Genomic DNA, 20897 nt, shown 5'->3' with positions numbered 1-20897 from the left:
CTATTGATACAGATCCATTATATTTGGAAAGGGAGGGTCGATGTCTGATCCCTTCAATGCCGGTGCATTCCATATATACAGGAGCCAAAAATGGTGTATTTTTACAAAGCATAAACATCCCTTCAAATTTGGTAGAGATACGCAGCCTATGTACGCACACACTAGTGTCCACTGGGCATGCACGTGCTATACTGGAGTATGCACAATCTGCTTCTGTTGGAATGTAAAATTTTCACGTGTTATGGGTGCCCAGATGAAACACTCTTTACCAGCATGTTTTTTCTTGGCTTGAATGAGGGGCCTTACTTCAACACTGAATGGATTGAGTAAACTAGATTTAAGGATTCTAAAATAAGGATGCCTTGATATTACGAATGTGAAATGTGCTGTAACGGCCACTGGGTGTGTGCAGAAAGTTTTAATTTTCTCTAAATGTTCACCTGTATAGGAAAAAGAAAAATAAAGGATTTCAAGACTTAATTGAATTCCTTCTAGATCTGACACTTGTTCTTTACCCCAAAACTGGCGGTGTGGATTGGAGGCTACGGTCATTTCTAAGATGACCAAGGGTTACAACATTTGATCTGAAGTTTGGCTTAGGCCTATTTGAAGATTTCTTACAAATGGTTTTCCCTCCAAAGAGATTTCTGGTACAGTGCTGGATGTACGTAATGCCAAGTAACACGACATGCTTAAATTGCACTGTGTATGTCTAGTACCCAAGAACATCAACAATGTGATTGGCTGGGAGATCACCAAAACAGAACAGGGTAGTAAATGGCAGAATGCTGTTACTTTTTACTGGAGATAGCAGGCCTCCTTTTGATGATTTGCAAATGGACAAAAACTACTTGTATCAGGATCTTATAGGTTTGTTTTTATGCAGTGCCACAGCAGCACTTGAATTTCTCCTGTTATGTCACTCTTACCACGTGCACTTGTTTCAGTTTTGATTATTTCTGTGAACCTGTGTAGTGCTCTCGAACATGTGGTGGTGGCCACAGAAAACGAGACGTCAAGTGTCTGGATTCCAACATGAGGTCTAGCACACAATGCAGCGAGGAGAACAGACCGTCTTCAACGCAGTCCTGCAACATCCAGCAGTGCACCACTGCCACACCATGTAGGTATCATGAACAGAGTTCAGTTGAAATCATAAATGAGTCATGTTTTTCCCCTTTCTACCCCATAAATTCGTTTTGTCAAAGTCACTGGGTGTGCCACCACAATTACCAAATTCCAGAGATACATGTACATATCAGACGTTTTGGGCAGACCTTCACAGTGTTGGAAGGGCCAATGTCTTTTGTTAGTGAAGTCTGGACTGATTTAGGAGGACAGATATTTGTTCCTGCAATATTGTCTGCCTTGCAGGTTTTACCAGTGGTTTGGGACTTCTTTTTAGTCTTAAAGCCCTTTCACATGAGTGTGGAAAACAGGAGCAAAGATTATATAGCGCCGAAGGCGCAAAATGGATAACTCTGCCCAAGAGATGTAATTACCATGGGTGCCATTTGAGCAAGCGATATGCCTGCGCAGTTTACGATAATGCTTGGGTGCAGGCTCACCAGGTGCACGTGCCTGCCGCGACGCCTGCACCAGTGTATTAATGTGCATTGCGCAGGCGTATCGCTTGCTCAAATGGCGCCTGTGTGATTACAACGTTCTGCGTGTATTCACGGTGAAGTTTGCCATCTTACGCCGCTTGGCAGCACTATGCAATCTTTGAACAGGAGTCACTTGTGATAAAATTACATCAGTGTTCTAGTGTTGTGTGAAAGTGTGTCTCAGTCACTTAATCATTATGGTCCCTGTGTGATCCTTGCAGGGATCTATACCCTTGGTCTTGTCATTGGTCATGTGAATGCAAAGTGTGCAATTTTTGCAAGGGTAGTGTTCGTTGAAGTCCATTACTCATGCACACCTGTGGCTTGGCTGTTGCTGTCATTCAAAATGGCGGTCCACATAAATACACTGTTCATCGTGGGGATAGTCTTGCTGCTATCTGGTACTCTGCATGCATTAGTACATTTCTTTTTTGACAGGATCAATGGAATTAGGGCCATATCTTCCAGAGTCACTTATGCCAAAAACAAATTGGACTTTACTTTCCAATTAAAACATCTTGAATAAAATAGGAAAAAGAAAAGGTTTTCACAGCATTTCCAGTGATCCAGTTTGATATCTTGTGTTAATAAATTGGATGCCTAATATTACAAAGCGCCACACCGGGCACTGGCAAAAAGGCCACTACTAACTGGCAGTGAAAATTATGCTGCTGATATGTCTATTCCTGGGTCTGATGAAAGTAAAATGCCCAAGATGGACACAAAACTGACTTAAAAAATCTAACACAGACAGATGCATAACTAACAGGCAAAGACAATAGTGTTCGTTGCTGAATTCGTACATAAATGCTCGTGAAAACTTGCATATTCTCGTACATGGCAGGAAATTGCTGGAGCCCTATAATTCCAGAGAATATCGCAGTACGAGCAATATAAATGTAAATGCTGCAAAATGAGGAATGTTGCTTATGTGCCTTGTTGTACCATGTGAAAGCTTGCGATGAAATCGCAAGCGACCCTTGCAACAGACACTCAGTGCCAAACATTGTGGATTTGTGATTCCATCATTCATGTGGAAAGGCCTTTACATTGCCAGCACCACAAATTATGCCAGAGTTGGTCTAGCTTCTCCCTGTGTAGATTTCTTTGCAAGTTGGGCAAAAATCTGATGTCAAAAGTAGTTGCATTCATAAATTCTCTCTCATGGCAAACTTTATTGCGCATATTGCATAACAAATTCTGACACACTGTAGAAAGTTATGCCAGTCTATGATTTGGACAACAAATTATGGCATACCTTAGGTAATCTGACGAGGCTGAACAAATTTGAATGGATGATTTTTCTTACTAATGTTCATTGTAATGCTTAGCATTGCTTGACTAATCGAAGTTCATATTAAAAATGAAGAGGCTTGCATTAGGGTGTGTTGAAATAGTTGTTTGGTTGTGAAGGAACTTCAGAATTTGCTGACCAGTTCTGATGAAGAAAAGAATTTTTTTTTCAAAATTAAGGGCTTAGTTATTTAAAGCTGTTTTAGGACTTGTGTAAAATTGAAAAGGTACAGCCATGGTATTACTCCGATAGTCTTCAGTCTTCACCCAAGAGATCTGATCTACCTTAAACATTGTGCAGCCGTAAATCCTCTTATGGAATCAGTAATGAGTAAATTGGGCATTTATGCCACCTATTGTTAATTTTCTGTGCAAAGATTACCCATGGTGAGGGTTATGTCAGGTTCGTAATATCAGCTCCATTTAGAAACTTGCAACTTGACTCTTAATTGACTTGTGATCAACTCCATTAAATCTTGGGGAAGGAGCAGGGTAGCACTGGTCACCACCTGACACTAGGTGGCACTTTTTCACAGTCACTGTATTCACCAACACCTCGGATTTTCATTCTCCTTTGCTTCTCAGCGATCGACTGCCAGGACAGGTTTCAGTACTGTGAAAAGGTTGCCAAGGCCCGACTCTGCACCTACATGTACTACAGAAACAACTGCTGTTTCTCCTGTTTCAATCATCAGAGATGATAACAACCGTCAGTACCAAGATTTTTACAGCCTTAAAATAATTCATTTTTCCATCTGGATGCAGGTGATTTTTTTTTCAGGGAACGTTAATCCAACGTGCCTCCATAATACAGGTTAATGGAGAAAGACGGCACAAGTTGAATGTCTGCTTCCAGAGTTTTAGAAATATTAGCATGCATTTTGTAAGCTACTTCATGCAGTGATTTATGCAGAAAATTGACAAGAAATCAAACACTTTAATATACTCTTGTACTAAACCATTATTTCCCCTTACTTTTTGGTCAGTTACCTCCGTGCATATATTAACAGCGCTCATCATGCTGTTTACAAATTAAATGTATTCTTGATTGTACGTTTCAATAGTTTAGCTGTAAAGATTTTGCCCTTTAGAGTGGTGTTGAAAGCCATTTAAACTGTGGACGCTTAATATACTATACTGCCTCAAACTGTCTGACCTATTGTTTGCAGGGCCTCCAGAAATCACCAGAGATTCTTGGATGGAGCATTCAGTAGTATACTGGGTGGTGTTGGGCAGTATAGAGACAATAGAGAATAAGCTGCTGAAAAACAAAAGAAGAAAACTAGTGATATTTGAATGCGTAATCTGCATGAGTTTTGCACCACCAGGGCAACTATACCGAAACAGAGCAAGTTGCTTGTCAGTGAAGAAGCGACAACTGTCATTGAATAGGTTATGTAGGTCATTTGAGTTTATTTTGATGGAAGGTGGTTCATTGGTAGACAGAGGCACAACAGGAAGGGCAAAGGTTAAGACTGTCAGACAAGATATGTAGCTATTTATTGACAGTGACGTGCTTGCTTTGTATGTTAATGTTTGCTAACAACTTACCATAGTGGGAATATATATTTCTAGTACAGTATCTGAAATGGTTTTTTTTGTGAGGACCTCAGACAGTGACAGTTGCACCAACAGCAACATTGCCTCAACAGAAATCACAAATAATAAATGTATACAACAACATCTGTTACGCCTTTAAGGAGGAATGTGTTTCGATATCTGGTATATTTTATAAGGTGGAAAAAAAAGTTGATGCTGGTGCAACTCTGGCAGCACTGCTGAAAGAATGACCTTAGTACACCTCTCATTAAAAAACACTGGAGTCATGAGAAACCACATTTAATTTACTAACAAAAAATGCATAAATCATGAAAAGTAATTACAGTTTTGAAACTACTGGACTACTACAAGCAATGAAAAAAAGCCTATTTATTTGACAGGAAGAGTCCACACAATATTATGCTTTACTCGCGTTTCTGCATATTAAACTTGTACATACATGTATTGTATTACTTGATGACAATATTAATCATGTCTTTTGAGCAAGTCTAACAAAAGAACAGATGATTTTGTTGACTGTTGAGCAATGTGACAGCTTTCTCCTAAATGAAGTGGTATTTTTATAATTGGCTTGACATGATTCCCCCAGAAGAAGTGGTTGCTATGTTTATTCCTTGAAGTATATGTGACCCATGTATACATGAAGTATAATATGGGTTGGCTATTTTTATACATGTGATAATTACTGTCCGCAGATGAATTGTAAATGTATATTTCTTGTCCCTTGTTGCCGCACCAGTTTTAATTTGTTGTGACAGTTCAAATCTTTAATGCTGTAATAATATTCATATTCATCCACTGAAAATAAATATTTATATCATATTTTTAAAGACCAATGGTCTATTGGACGTCGACCTGTTCAAACCATGTGCAGTGGAAGTGTGTGGCCCCCCCCCACTTTTTGGAGGTTCTGTAACGCATAGGATGGGCCTGAATGGATGGCCTATAATTGACTGATGCCTGATGGTCTCACAACTGCCCTTCCCCCTTTGAAAATTGTTCCGCTGCTGTTAATGCCATTGCAGAAAGTGGGGATAAGTGCCAAAAAGTCAACAAGTGCAATGCCTTAATTAATGACCAATCACGTGCAGTGCCAAATTAATGAACTTAGTATTCTGATGATTCGGGCATGCAACTTTTCTTCCGATACGCTGATTTCCTCATTTTCACTTCACACTTACGCCATTGAAAATTGAAAAACACTGTACAATGTTTTGTAAAAGATGGATTATCCTGGGTTGCCCGTGCTCAGAAAATTTGTTCAAACCAACTGCAAAGCATAAGATGTTGCCACTGTTTTCATGAAGAGCCAATATCGTGGTGGGAAATACGAATTTTTTTCTTTTGGTAATACGACAGTATTTTCACATGACATCTATCACCACAGGCAAAATGCACCTGCGATTGTGTACTTCACATATTTATTACATGTAAAGTGAGACAGGCCTTTTGAACGTACTTCGGAAAAAAATTTAATTCAAAGGAATGCAGCTCTTCCATTTCAGAATACGTGTTATCGGCATTACACAACTTGTGCATTCATTAGCTGATTTGTAACAGATTTCTACTAAGTGATAGTTCCCATTTGTCATTTACTGAGCTTATTCTTAACAGTTTGGAATGTTTTGTGTGAGTGTTTACAGGTCGAAACCGTTGTGGCGGATCACAAAAGTAAAATGGGAACTCTGTGCTTTGACAATGTACTCAATATAGGACATTGTGGGAAGTTCTGAATACATACAGTGCGCTATCTTCAGGTTTGCAACTTAAAAATCCATCACATAAAGCAAAATTGACTGCTAATTGCTACAGCAAAATAATGAAGCACTTTGAATTTTCAGTGGGATAAAGCACCGTGAATGAAAAGTGGTGGTATAGTTTCATGCAATTTGAGCTGTCTGAACACACGTGGTGAAAAACACCTCAAATGTACAGATGCAAAACTAAACAGACAAACAAACCATTAAAGAAATCAAACTAAACAAAGCAAAAACATCACAACAAACCAGCACTAAAACATGATGGGAAAATCCTAACGTTACTGAAGAACATGATCTTGACATTAGTAAAATATATGGAGAGAAAATCAATTAAAAAATATTAAGAGTTACCATCACATTGTGGGCAGATTTTTAAGATGGTAACGATTAATTGGATGCTCCACAACCCTCAAAAAGTACCTAACATTTGCAGTAATCCAAAAACTGACAGAATTGTTTTTGTAAAAACAGCATTCTTGGTGCAAAGCTATGACAGAACATGAGTTCTGGCGCAAAATACATTAAAGTTATTGTGCCTGGCCTCCTGATTGAGGAACAGAGAAATAAGGAACGCAATGATTTAAAACCTTCAACACAAATTTACTAAGTATCCACTTTTTCTGTGGAGGACAAAGTAATGGAATTCAGAATATTTGATATGAATGACCCTAGTTTCCTTGAAGGGTCAAGCACCTGTCTTGGACCTAACCTTTAATAGAGCCAACCTTTCTTAGACCGGGCGTGGGCAGCCTGTGGTGAAGCCCACTTTGCCCAGGTTGTCCCTGAACGGCACAGTGGCATTATTGATGAGCAGGTCCTGCATACAACCCTGGAAGGAATTGGTGGCGATTCCGCTGATCAGGGGTACGGTGGTGATATCTGATGGAATGAAAAGTGCCTATCAGATAAAGCTCACCTTCTTGCAAATGCAAACACAACAAAACAGAGGTCAGTGAAGGGAGAAATTTGCAATGTCAAAATCAGAAAACTCTCTAATTTCAAAGATTTCATGTTGAAATCAAAGTGCACTGCTCCTGGTTGTATGGTTAGGATTCTGCAGGAACTATATTGACCAGTCTCTCCGAATTTCACATCACATGCGGGCAAATTTTGAATATAATTTTTTTATTTTGAATACAGTTTTGGCCAAATATCACTGAAAAATTGTAATGGATGTTCAAGTCTTAGGAGCACACATATATAGTTTCCATCATTAGGTTTCAATTCATCCTAAATTGGGAATCCCTGTAAAATAAAGGTCCCTGTACTTTATCTCAAACGGTACCTAAACCTTGATTGCTTTCTAAACTTTCTTCACTGAGAATCAGATACGTTACTCCCTTGAAATCTGAGTTCATACACTGAACGTGATTTCACAATGCTCACAGATGCTTCCTCTGTAATGCACTCCACAATTACACAATAGATATATAGTGATCATGGTAACAGTTACAGCTTTTTTAAATGTGTATTAATTTGCCAATTAAAAAGAGATCCATGACTTCTTTGTGAAGGTGGCCAATTATTGTTTACAGACTACCTTTGCTCGCGCTTGAAATAAATGATTAAAAAACTAATGTACAATGAACAACTGGATTTATTGTTTGCCAGAGGGTCTAAGGTTCTAAATAATCATTTAGCTCTCAACATACCAGGTATCCCACCAATATACACAGCCAACCCATTGGTGGCAGCCACGGTGGGCGTGCCTGCGTCAAAGGACACCACGTCTCTGAGATTATCATCCACGGTCAGCGCAAGAGCAGCTGTGGTGAAGGAGAAGCGGAGGAGGTGGGGCTGGTTGTTGCAGACGGCAAACTCACTGGACAGCGTGGTGGAGCGGACGATGTAGGATGACATGAACCCGTGGCTGACTATCACCCTCACCTGGTAAAAACAGGACAGACAGAGTCCATGAAATGCGGTGACCCGTTCAATGGTGCAATTTAAATGCAGGGGAGGGGGATTCGAGGGTGCACACACTTTCTTCAAGTGGGCACCATAGAAAAAAAGCTGCAACTGCATAGAAATATAACTCAACAGAGATTTCATAAAAAATGGCACGGGGGGGGGACAGGCATCCGCTGAGGGCATGTGTGCCCTTGTAGTTAGGCCACTGCCCTGCATACGTTTACATGTACATAGTATTTAACATACACATGTAGTCCTGGCATATGCATTCAGAAGTTAGTATATGCACTTTGCCAGTATTTTCCTTTGCTTTGAAATCCGAAGGCTGGTTCATACTTCTGATGAATGGGAAACAAATTTGACAGGTAATGGAAATTCTTCAAGTGGAGTTCTCAAAGTCTACAAATGAGTGGGGGGAGGCAATACCTGCTTAAGTCAGTAATTGGGGCACGAATTTGTTTAGCGAACTGTTCTTTGACTTACCAATCCATTGTAAATGTCCATTGCAATGAAGTTCTGGGCATCTCCAGAGATGGCCAATAATAGTGCATTCTGCATGACTGTGCGTATGGTCAGCTGGATATCCAAGCTGTCACCAATGCGGAAGTTGTTCACTGACAAAATAACACAAAGAAATAAATTAATCATTATACCTGTCAAAATAAAGAAATGTTAACAGGGGAATTAATTTGTCTCTTCATTATAAAATGTACCATAACTGCAATGCATAAGGCCCTGTCCGAAATGGGCTTCCAGAGCTATACGGGGACGTCTACTATCTGAGCATCTTTGCATATTTCCAATGGAGTGAAGACCTAGACCTAGCTCTGGACAACAGATTTAGATGCAGCCTAAGCTGGGTTTTTTTGGGGGGGGGTTGAGGGAAGCTCAGGAGATGAAGTTTGGGTTTTTAAGGGCAAGGGGCAAATTAGGAAATAAACCAAAACAAACAGACAGCCAGCATAACAAAAATACATAGTGGAATTTGATACACAGATATAGTATTATGTCATTATTTTAGGAAATAAATTCTGAGATTCTTTTCAGTGCAGCAAACAACAGGAATGATCAGCCATTCCACCATACCTTAACCACTTAGAAATATTGAATAATGGGTAAAATGCAGGGGTGTTGTGTGTTGTAACTTGGAGGATGCCTTATCACGGAGTAATGCAATAACTCTTTGTTTAACCACTACCTGCCGGGGACTCCGGAATCGGAGACATATGGTTTATACGCGTGGCCGGGGTCTCCGAAATCGGACAAAGGAAACAGGGCCCTGTAACCAAAGACCGTACTCCGAACAAAAGACCAGGCTGCTGGGCATTCCCGACATTTTTCACTTTCAAAAGTTGTGATTATCCAGCCTTGTTTTGAAACCGTATACCAGGGTTGGGGCATTGAGAGCCAGCGGATTACCACAGGGGACAAAAGCACTCCACCACCGCAGGATGAGCCACAGAGCACTGCTGCATGCTAATCTAGCCCCTATTGAAAAGAGGTCAGCAGTGCACTGAGCCAGGTTGGTGAACAAAAGACAGTTATACAACACCGCACAATCTGGGCTCTGTTTACAAGGCTGCTGGCCTGGCTGAAATACTCGGGTGTCAATGAAGGTCACCTGTCAACTTAGAGTAGTGCCTAAAGATTACTTCGTGTGGCTATAAACGACCGTTAAATGAAATGATGAATTTTTGAAAGATTTTAAAAACGGAAAAAATGATAGTCATGCCGGCCCAGCATCATCAACATTGAAAATGCCCCGGCATGAAGTGGTTAAAACATGGCTCAAAATAAGCTTGTTGGGTTAATAGGGAGTTTATGCCAAGGTAATGTGGCTGGGATATGAGAAAAATGGCAGACGCACTAAAACTGAACAGGACTTTGTATGGCATTTTTCACAGTTCAGCTGATTTCAGGGCAAAATTGCCTGCCTCCATACTGCCAATATCAGGTAAGCTTGTTCCCAAATCAGATAATAAAAATAGCATATCCAGACACAACATATATGGGCTCTGTGTAAAAGCACTCCCTTGCTCATAACACCCTCCCTCCCCGAGGCCCTGAATACCACTACCACACAATGTGCACCAATGCATGCTAACAAGGGAACATACACCACTGGCAGCTGACACCCCCCACCTTCTTTGACTGGGGAGGCTCCCCCACTTTGGCCAGGTCCTATAATGGTGTGGAGGTTAGGCTTAATAGATCGGTCCATTAACAGCTGACGGTTGATGGTCTCACAAATGGCCACCCCCTCATTCATCTTCGAAAATCACTCACTGACAAACACACTGTGACGTCTCCACACGACACTCTTGCCACAAACCAAAGTAGGGTCTCTGGCTTACCTGCCATGTCTGGAGCCAGACAACCCTTCCCTCAACAGTTTGTGCATAGAAGTGATGCTATCTACACCTTGACCATGGATAGGAGTGTTCTACTTACTCAGATGCAGCCAACCGGTGCCATCGAAGGAGCCGCCGGGGTCCACTTCGTTCATGCTACAGGGTTGAACGTCAACCATGCTGGTTGGATTGCTACCAACAGAAGACAGCAGATTTTAAAGATGGTCAATACTGACAGAAATGGTACAAGTACATATGGGGTGACTGGCAGAGAAGTGGCAGTGATAAAGGACAAGATGTCTTGCAAAACATCATTAATAAATCACATATGGATGTTCCCTCACTTGGTGGGGTGTGGTGTGGTGTGATATGGAATGCTATGCCTTGTGGTTTCCTTGCTAAAACACAGGAGCCCATGGAAAATTCAGCAAACTGAGGGCTTAATTTCAGTAAATGGGGTTGTGTCTTAAAACCAAAGTGGTCAAGCCAGACACTTTGCCACCTTCTGTTCATTTCTATCCAAGAGTAAAAATGAACTGCATAATGGATGGCTTTAATCACCCTTTAGTATGGTATCTAATGAAACAACTAGGTTGAAGATAAAAGAAGCCTTTGAAAAATACATTTACCATCCTTATCAAACTCATCTCAATTTGAAAACTGCCCATTATTAAAAAGGTTTGAGCAAAGTAATAACAGCTAATGGTCAGACATTTGTGTGGAGGTTTGCATGACGGAGTCAGAGATTAATACCTGAGGTTAAATATCAAATCAGGCGGAGCAGCAAACTGAAACTCCAGCATCCTGATGCAGCCGTCGAAGGGATTTGAAATCTAGGAGTGAAACACATCAGAAAGTGAACAATACCGGCAAAACAATTAGGGCTTCCTACTTGACAGGATGTATATTCACAATGCAGTGCCCAACTAGGCATCTGCTTAGAACAGGCCACTTGTCATCTTCATGAAGCTACTTATCTGAGACACAATTACTGCAGTGAAAGGACACTCATGAACCCATCGCTAAAATGAGTCAAAAATTATGTCATGTGTTGCACGATGATCGAATCCCTACAAGGCAAACTGGCAATGTCCAAAATAAGGAACAACGCAGGGCCAGTTCTCAAGCATGAACAACAGTTTCACCACTGGTAACCTGCTCTTTCAATAAGGTATGCCATCTTCACTTACATCTTGCCCCAGGTAACCAGTGTCACAAACGCACCCTAGGCCAATTATCAATGATTACTCCAACCATCCACTGCTCAAGTGATGTTGGCTAAACTACAGTTCATGGCAGTCATGACTTCAGCTTGCCTGTAAATGACCATCCCTTAGGCTAGTCCTCACTGCTGAGCTACAGGAACTCTTGCAATGTTTGTGCACAGGGTTCCATTAGCAACTCTTACTCACCCGCAGGTGGTACCCACTCCTTGCGATGCCAGGGCCAATGCCTCCCACATAGAGGTCAGTGTTGATAGCAATGCTGGACACGACAGAATCCAATTGCACAACATTTCTGCTGTAGTCCCTCGTCTTCTCTACCAGGATGGCCACAAAGTCATGGATGCGCAGGATTGTTACCTGTTGTCGATAGGAAGGTTAACCAGATTTCATGGGTTTCGTTGGGAGTCGACATTAAAGATCAAATTTCAACAGGCCTATTCCAAAACCAATATCTTTCTTGCCTTAAGTTGCTTACAAAATATCTGACAAATGGATATATAGGCCCTACTTTATGAAACTGGAACAACATGAAGTTCATGCATTAGTGTGACATTGCAAACAAATTAGTACTAAAAATACATCCTAAAGGATTCATAATCTCATAGTTTCATTCCTACTTTCATTCATTTTCACCCATATATCACATTTTTACTAACTGGCCACTGATGGTCAGCATACTGTGTGTGAGTTTTGTTAAGGGACAAGATAAACCAGTACGGGTATCATTCAAGGCAAATTTAGCCAAATAATTATGAAACGCGCACTTCTTGTTTGTGTTTTAGATGTGAGGGTTCAATTTTTGTTTACTTTTCACTGGTACCTCACAAAACAAGGCCATACGTCAAAGCTAAGATATGTTAGGTGTGCACTTATTACAAGGAAAAAGACAATCAATTTGCAGATGTGTAATTGCCTTTGAACAAGTTAATACTGTGTGCTATAACTGAACTGTTTAATTATTAAATGGTGCCTCATTCCAATGTTAAGAACAAATCTGAGGGATATCTGATAGGAATTCTGCACAGAAGTACAAGGGAAGAGAGTCCATTTACAATGGCACAACTATGTTTGAACATGTGTGTATAATTAGCAATGTTTACCACAACTGAATGTTTCTGACATTTCACTGGTGTATCATAGAAATGTCTTTATAAACAAACAAGGATTGACAGAAAATTAGACAACACAGGAAAGTTAATTTGAATAACTGCATAATTTAACTCTCCAATTGATCCAATATTCGGCGGCTGCATCAAGCTCCCACAAAAGCACAACCAAAATATGCATGTTTGTATGAGGGGTCTACGATGTTGAATTGCAAGACAGAGGGTCTGTCCCAAGATAAAGCAGGAGGCTTGTACTCCATCAATATGTTCGGTCCTAGTTTATGATTTATTCTCTTAGTCTCAGCAAGACCCCACACCACAAAATAAAAAAAGAAACACTTGAATTATTTTGTCTTATTGTTGGCCTTACGCATTAACTCCCTTTCAGTTAAATGTAATACCTTTTAGATGAATGTTAGAATGTAACTTTGCAACCAAATAAACACATTTTTGCTTTGTTATTTTCACATTTTACCTCTCAATATTTGAATTTCAAAAGGAGCTATTTAACCCCTTCTCGGCGGGAAATTTTTTCTGAAAGCCAACTCCAAGAATGCCAGCCTCGCTTGGCCCAGCGTGCTCTGCACGCTTTGAATTACACGGTGAAAAGGCTGATTGTTCGGTGGCATGCAGCTCTACTCAAGTTTCCATATTCCCGTTGCCTCTTTTCAAAGCAGGGACTATTGTGAAGCTGGCGATTATGATGCAAATTCTGTCTTTTCATTTCTGGGCTACACACAAAGACCAATTACCATATACACAAGAGCCAGGGTCTGCCTTCTTTCACCGTGTTCGCTCGAGCATGGGCCGAGAATAATAGCGGAAAAGCAGGCTGAGGATCTCAATTTTTACGGTGTGTCTTAACGCGTCCCGGCATGAAAGGGTTAAATATGTATTAATCCATCACATGTCAACATATTCAGCACAGCCCTAAAAACAGAGGCCTATGGGGCTTACCTCCTGCCAGAGTGCATTGTCATACCGTTCCCTGGTGGCTATGTTGAAACCAGTCATGGCTCTAGAGTCCGTCAGGATGTTAAAGGACAGCTTACCATCGATCATGACCAGGCCCATGAATTGCCCCGGTGTGGTGGGGCTGTTGGCTGCATAGAGCATCACACCGTCCGGGGAGAGGGCACGGAATGACAGCTTGATCACAAACCTGGTGGCAGCAACCAACCAAAAAAGGTGGAATCATGTGACCTGCAGTACATCATCACTCTTCAGCCTTCATCCTTGTCTTTTTATATATCAGCAATTCCAGCACACTGCATGTGCGAGCAAGTTTTGTGTGAATGGCAAGGCATGCAAGACCAATGTTCATTGAAATGTATCATCTCTGCATAAGCACACAAAAGCATGAACAGTTGCCCAACAGCCTCTCTCTACCTTGCTGACAAAAGGGTACTTGGGCATGGAACTGATTTAGAATCACCTATTCAAGAACAGTGCTGCCTGTTGAGGTGTAAGCTGGTAAGCCTGATAGCTGCTCGTTGTAACGCCAAACCTGACCGCCCCTGGGTAGGGGATGACCAGCGTGGGCTCTCTGCAGGTGGTGGGCGCTGCAGTACCAGTGGGGGCTGGGGAGGTGGGGTAGGGGCGTGGTGGCAACTCAGATACCGGTGGGGTAACACCGGACAGGTCCAGCCCGTGATTTGCCAGGACTATGGAGCCATCATTGAAGTTCACAGAGCTGTCAAAATACAATAAACAAGAACTGGGTCTAGACTGATGATGATTTTGATCAACATTTGAAAGGATGGAACCTAATGCATTACTTACTAAATCAAGATATAATGGATGCCATGTAATGGTCATGTCTTTAAAGTATGTGTAAACTTTGTCTCTGAACAATAACTTTGAGCTCATAGGTGTACATGTAGTTAACTGGAAAATTCCCTCACGAATACCCAAAAATCCCTCCTATCTGGTTCCTAAATATGACTTAACTTCAGTTCAAACCAGGCCCCCTGCTAATGGAACCAAAGAAGATAATGCACAACTCGAATAGTAATGGTAATGGTAATGCTCATCGAATGGAAGCTTGCCATCAGTGGGACATGCGCCTGTATAAACAAAGTCACTTGAGAACTGGATAAATTCCAAACAGAAAGCAATGTTTCTTCATATAACCAGGGATATAGATTGTGCTTAAAAGGATCTCCCATAATGATCCCCCATAGGGCACCCCACTGATAAAATCTTGGTTGCTCCCCTGGGTGGGAAATTATGATTGTCGAAGTACCAGCTATAAACTTGCTTTCTTGAATGTCCAACAATCATGGCCCCACTTCTGCTGCTTTTCATCAAGACGAATCTCTGCTTACTTTACCTTAAAACTCTCACTTAACATTACAAAACATACTTCACAGGTTGGCATTCAATTCTGGCTCAACCCCGTGGGCTTGTTTACCAACTTACAATTCTGCCCTTACAATGCTAGCACAAAATTTCTGCACTATAGAGGCTTTGCAGGGCTGCCATCTTGCATGCCAATGCTTTTGTTCCACAGGGTATGCACACGGGAGGTATCCTGTTGAACAAAAGAACTGCCCTGCATAATGGCTACCACGCAAAGCCTCCATAGCACTGAGATGAGAACAGAATAGTGTAGTATTTAGTTGATTTATCACTAGACAATCAATAAAACATAGGAATGCCTAGCAATAGCCCCTATTTCACTTTCTTGTTGCTGGAAGGTGATGCATGGACATAATTCTACTGAGGGTTGACTTACAGTGAGTTGATCATGAAATCTCTCAGGTCTCCACTCAGGGACATGCGGATGGGGAACTCTCCGCCAATCAGAATGGGTGTGGTGCTAGGAACTCCGCCCACATACAGGTAGCTACTCTGTCCTAGTATGTCTATGCCTTCAGTCTGAAGGTGTCGCATGCTGTATACGGTGGGCAGGTCATTCACCTTGAGTGAGGCACTGAGTTAAGTGAAAAAATAACCCCAAAACCAAGAAAACAAGAAGTGATGTCAAATCGGAGCAGGACCAGTGGAGCAATTCAAGAGAAAAAGCAACTGGAAATTCAGTCCTTGTTCATATGTTGAAATAAGAATAAGAATCAGGTTTAACTTAGTACTAATTCTTAGAGTGCATGTTAATGTTTGCACTGTTCAATGGGAAAAATGCAAAGTAAACCGGAAAACACTAAAAATCACACATATAAAATCAAAGAAAGAAAACCAAACCACTAATGATTCAAATGATAGAGAACATATTCATATTCAATAAAATCTAATTACGAAACTAATTTTACCAAGACTAAAGCACTGCTGCCATAAAACAAGCATGTGGAATAGATCCATTCGGGGGATTTTGGGGAGGTATTTCTGGAGAAGAGTATGCTTAATTTATCATTACTAGAGAGTGGTCAGCCTCCAAATCTGATCCTTGATACTTACGAGAGGCCAGTAAACTGGACAGTCACTTCTTGCCACTGTCCGGTGTTCAGACGAAGTCCTACCGTCTGCAGTGGCTCGGACAAACCCTCACCGGCATTGTACTGGACAAAGATGTTGCCATGGTACAGAGCAATGTAAAACAGCTTGTTCTGCCAAAAAAAAATTAGGATTGCACATCAGTCAAGGAGCAGAGGTGGAACTCAAAAGTTTGATGTGTAAACATGCAGGGATTTCCTATGCTGTTTTAATACACAGAGGACATGCTCTTTGGCCATTCACTGTCAGTGAAAAAACATGCTATTTTAATACAGTCCATACAACTGGCCCAGAAAACGATCTCAAACTGAACAAAAATGCATACAGCAGGCTACTAGATACATAACCAAAATTTGATATAACATTAATATTCATTACTATCTGCCTCAAGTGGAAGCACCCCCTCACTGGTTTAGAAGAGCCATACTGACCGGGAGTATTTATTTTGTTGGTATTAACGTGACTATAGCGCGTGCATTTCATAGTCCTTTGTGAAACAGCTAGGTTCAGTTCCGACCAAAGGAACCTCCATTGCTAAGACTATTGTGCCCTCTCTTTGTCCAGCTGGAGGCTCAAACCTACATGTACTTCATCAGATGCTCAACTTCACCCTTGACTGCAGCATCTGATGAAGCAGCTGTAGATTAAGAACCTCATTAATTCCAGCTTGTTTTGAAATGAGAAACTTACAAAGCTCAAGGTGCCGTAACTGTAGGCCAGGATGCCATGGGGCTCCAGCGTCTTGAAGAAGAAACTGATGGAACGAGTCCGGGCGAGCTGGAGGGGCAGAGATAACTGAGCAAAGGCCAACTGGCCGGAGAAACCAATGCCGGCTGTCACCTGGTCACAAATGATAATAATAGTTTATATTAAAAATAATACTGGATGCTAATCATCCTGACTGAGCAAAGCTGACTTCTGAAGGATGTAGCTACAATGTAGCTTAGCTGTAGGCATACAAGAGTACCTTAGGAGCAACCAAATGACCCACATCTGACAAAGCCAGCCAGAGTTTCTATGTTAATTCATCAGAGGGAGGGAAAACTGGGGAACCTAATTTTTCAAGGCACAGGAGAAAACAAATGTAAACTCTACTCATGATTGGCCTGGGTTAAGAACCCAGGCCACAGTAGTGACAGGCGAGTGCTTTACAGCCAAGCCATTGATCCCAGCTATGGCAGTGTTCAGACTAGGCATACAACAGGCAGACGAGTATGACAGGCAAGTGCTTACAAGTACAAAATGCACGAAAGGCTGACCACAGTATTTTATGACTTGCTGATATTCCCCACTGAGGCCTGCGCTAAGTTTGTCTGATTAGGCAAGAGAATATCATGTGTTAACAAAGTGTTTTCTCACAAACTGATCCTGAGTGGTCAAATGAGTTAAACAATTTAGCATGATGACACTTTGAATCTTTGTGTGGGAACAGAAATGGCATCTACAATTAAAGTGCATCTGATAAATTTCCCTCTCAAAGAACTCACATTAGCCCTGCAGCCGTCAAACGAGACACCCATATATTCAATGGCCGTTGTGTTTGTCAAGGGTCTGCTGACCATGCCTTGTGTTGTTCCGTTCGATAGCTTCACGTTTTTCATGCAGCCCGCAAAGCGAAGATTGGTCGGGCCCCGTCTTCACAAAAGAATCATGAACAATGTTAATCAACATTAAGCAAATTTGAGGAACCAAGGAAATGAAGCCTGAACATGAATTTCATGGAATACAGCCTAACAGAGTTAAAGAGCACCTCTAAGGAAAACATGTTTTCTCTGATTTTATTAGCTCAAATAAAAATGGAAGCATCCAAATTAAATGCAGTGTCATTTGTCTTCAGAATTCAACTATAACAAGCTAAAAAGGGTTTTTTTCTGTTCATGTCAAGATGCAAATTCAGAGAAAAACAGAGAAAATGAGGGGAGCCCTTGCCCTGTGTTCGCAGTGGATAGAGCCTTGCGCAAGATAAAAAGTCCTTTTTCGTTTGTTAAAGTTGAGCGCTGAAGACGAATGACACTGCATTCTATTTGGATGCTTCCATATTTATTTGAACAGACAAATCAGAGAAAACATGTTTTCCTTAGAGGTGCTCTTTAAGAAGGGCTACTTTTGAATTGCAGGGCTTTTGAACGTGCACATCTTCCACCACAAAAAGCAACTGCCAGTGACTTTGTCTGCAAAATGTCCACTATCATAAGAATGCCAAAATATATGAAATATAAAATGAAGAACTTTGCATGTTGTGATTGTAAAAAACATGAACAATGAGCAATCTTTAGATGATCCAGTCAGAATGCTTTTTTCACAGCTAACAAGACATGATTTCTCTCGCAGGTGGACTTGTTTATGTGAAACTTGCAATCACATTTTTGAACAAAGTGCAACCGTGCAGGAAATTTTGAATGAATTATCCCCACAATCCATAATTTAGGGTAAAAAATCCTCAATACAGAAAAATCTTTGAAAACAACATCCTAGCTACAGCCCAAATCATTTTTGAGGCTTCTTCTGGAACTTCCTCAGTAACACTTTTGGATCAATTAAAAGTCTCTCAATTTTCAAAAACATAACGCAAACTTTAACTTCTCATTAAATACTGCCTAGACCTATTTGTGCCCAGCCATTCACAAATTTCAATCCATCATTCTAATCATTTCCAATTTTTATTTTATAATTAATGAATTAGCAGATTCCTCATTGTATTTGTCCAGTGTATGATGTGCCTTTATGTTCAACATCATTAATGTAAAGTAATTCAAAGCGTATGAACAAGTACACGTAACTCCGTCTTTGCAAATGCAATTATATCACCACACTGTACAAAACTCAGGGGATCTTGTGCCTACAAATATTACTTTTAAATAAATAAACTGCATTAAATGAACTGAACAAGTGCGGTGCTGAAAGACAGGAGCATCAGAAAGCAGCTTACATGATATCAGCAGAAAGTGCTGGATCGGGAGAGCCAAGGAATAACTTGAATGCATAACGCAGGTTGGGGAACCGCAGGAAAGCCACCGTTGGTTGCATGAAACTCTCTAGCACCGCATCTGTCTGGTTTGCGTAGCCAATATCCATGCGGTAGTGGGAGGAGTTGTAAGCGACATTCACCTTGTAAAAAATGACAGAAACTACCGTGAACCTTCTCTTTCTAGAGAAGGATGTGAGATATACCACAGTGGGAGGCATTGGGGGCATAGGTGCATGGCTGGTGATCAATAGCTCTTTTCCATGGGGAACAATTGACGTGAAAATATTTTAATACGCAAGTTGGAAGTCACAGTGGATGTAGCGAGAGATGCAACCGAGGGTAAATCATACCTGACGATGGGATTTTGCAAAACAGTTCAACTGCGGTCACTCAAATGGGACTGTACTTCACTTGTACCTCAGAAGCACTTGAGTATAGACCTAGCTAGCTCAAACTGGCTCTGTGATCAATGCACCCATTCATTCAAGATCAATTTGAAATTAGTTGGAGTATGTGGGCAATCATCCCAATAGCAGTAAATATGCCGTGCAGTAAAGCACAGGAAATTTTCTTGGGGTGTTAATAAGAAATTAAAATTTGTTAAAGGTACACTTCATTCTTTTGCAGCTATCCAAAAGTAACTGACAAAATTATTGTTGAAAAGTACACTTGGTTTAAAGATGGTTATGTCTCTGTGAAATGATTCTTTATGGCATCTAAAGATGCATTTTTGGAAATTTGCAACTAGAAGTGCACACAGGTTTTAACAGGACACACACTTGGTGTGTGACATCGCATAGCTGCATTCAACTGAATGTAAAATTCATCCCATATGCTGAAGTCAGGTGTAATTCAAAACGTGGCTCTGCGATTTTTGATCCAAAATCTGAAATATACAGTATTCACTGAGCTGACATTTCATCAGGTTAGGCACCCTTCTTTAGATTTTGAGTAATTTGGTTGCCTCAAGGGAACATAATGCACAAACAACAAATGATGGCCTGTTACTTTAAAGCGATCTGGGGATAGTGCACAGCAACTCTCCAAGTGTCAAGTCTTACCCTGTACCACCTTGCATCATTGTACGTTCCCAAGGTCTGGAGAATGTACCTAGCGTTGCCCGCTGTGTTCATCTCAAACATGACATTCCCAGCTCGCATGAAGATCCCGATGTATGAGATGAGGTCAGGTCGGGTTACGATCATCAGGACAGACTCCGGCACTGAGGTCTGGAAGTCTAGAGAGATGCTTGCTGACTCATACACATTGAAGTCATCGTTGGGTAGCTAGAAAAGCCAGTCACAGAGGGAAGTTAGAACTTGAACACCAAAATTCACAATTTGAATTACCAAATAGAGCCCAACTGCTGAAAGTAATCCAGGTGAAAAAGTCCTGTTGGAAATCTCCTTATTGCCAATTGTATTTGATTCTACAGCTGCTTACAAAGAGAACCTGAAAACAAAAAGTGGCAACAAAATGAGATTTCCTATAGAATATAAAATTAGTGTATGGAGCAAAAAGAGGGGAAAAGTACTTTCCTGTCAGAAAAAATCCTAGACAGCAGGACCTACACACAATACCACCCACCAAAAGACTTTACAAGTAACTAAACTAAAAGAAAGTTTGTTATAAACTAAAAAAGAAGAGAATCTTAGATACAATTAC

General features: G+C 40.9%; 2 protein-coding genes across 4 annotated transcripts in view; one reads left to right on the top strand and one right to left on the bottom strand.

Moving 5' to 3' along the window:
• Positions 1–4233, top strand: part of LOC110982023 (thrombospondin type-1 domain-containing protein 4-like) — a 118915-nt gene extending 114682 nt beyond the window's left edge. For all 3 annotated transcript variants that reach the window (XM_022240161.2, XM_022240167.2, XM_087136470.1), the window contains 2 exons: positions 976–1123; positions 3486–4233. In XM_022240161.2, coding sequence (XP_022095853.2) covers positions 976–1123; positions 3486–3601 — 264 coding nt within the window. In that variant the 3' untranslated portion in view covers positions 3602–4233. The remainder of the gene's footprint in view (positions 1–975; positions 1124–3485) is intronic.
• A 3-nt stretch (positions 4234–4236) lies between these two features.
• Positions 4237–20897, bottom strand: part of LOC110982018 (laminin subunit alpha-1-like) — a 63992-nt gene continuing 47331 nt past the window's right edge. The window contains exons 37-50 of the mRNA XM_022240138.2: positions 20294–20518; positions 19194–19372; positions 17752–17899; positions 16955–17104; positions 16229–16377; positions 15552–15749; positions 14250–14507; positions 13772–13976; positions 11895–12065; positions 11236–11315; positions 10583–10674; positions 8615–8745; positions 7873–8107; positions 4237–7099 (exon numbers count right to left, since the gene is read on the bottom strand). Of these exons, the coding sequence (XP_022095830.2) occupies positions 6951–7099; positions 7873–8107; positions 8615–8745; positions 10583–10674; positions 11236–11315; positions 11895–12065; positions 13772–13976; positions 14250–14507; positions 15552–15749; positions 16229–16377; positions 16955–17104; positions 17752–17899; positions 19194–19372; positions 20294–20518 (2370 nt within the window). The 3' untranslated portion in view covers positions 4237–6950. The remainder of the gene's footprint in view (positions 7100–7872; positions 8108–8614; positions 8746–10582; positions 10675–11235; positions 11316–11894; positions 12066–13771; positions 13977–14249; positions 14508–15551; positions 15750–16228; positions 16378–16954; positions 17105–17751; positions 17900–19193; positions 19373–20293; positions 20519–20897) is intronic.

The sequence above is a fragment of the Acanthaster planci genome, linkage group LG05, assembly GCF_054643075.1.
Source record: "Acanthaster planci isolate LZ-2023a linkage group LG05, COTS_SCS, whole genome shotgun sequence".
Taxonomy (NCBI): Eukaryota; Metazoa; Echinodermata; class Asteroidea; order Valvatida; family Acanthasteridae; genus Acanthaster; species Acanthaster planci.
The sequence above is the reverse complement of the archived record's forward strand: the minus strand, read 5'-3'. Positions and strand labels throughout refer to the sequence as shown.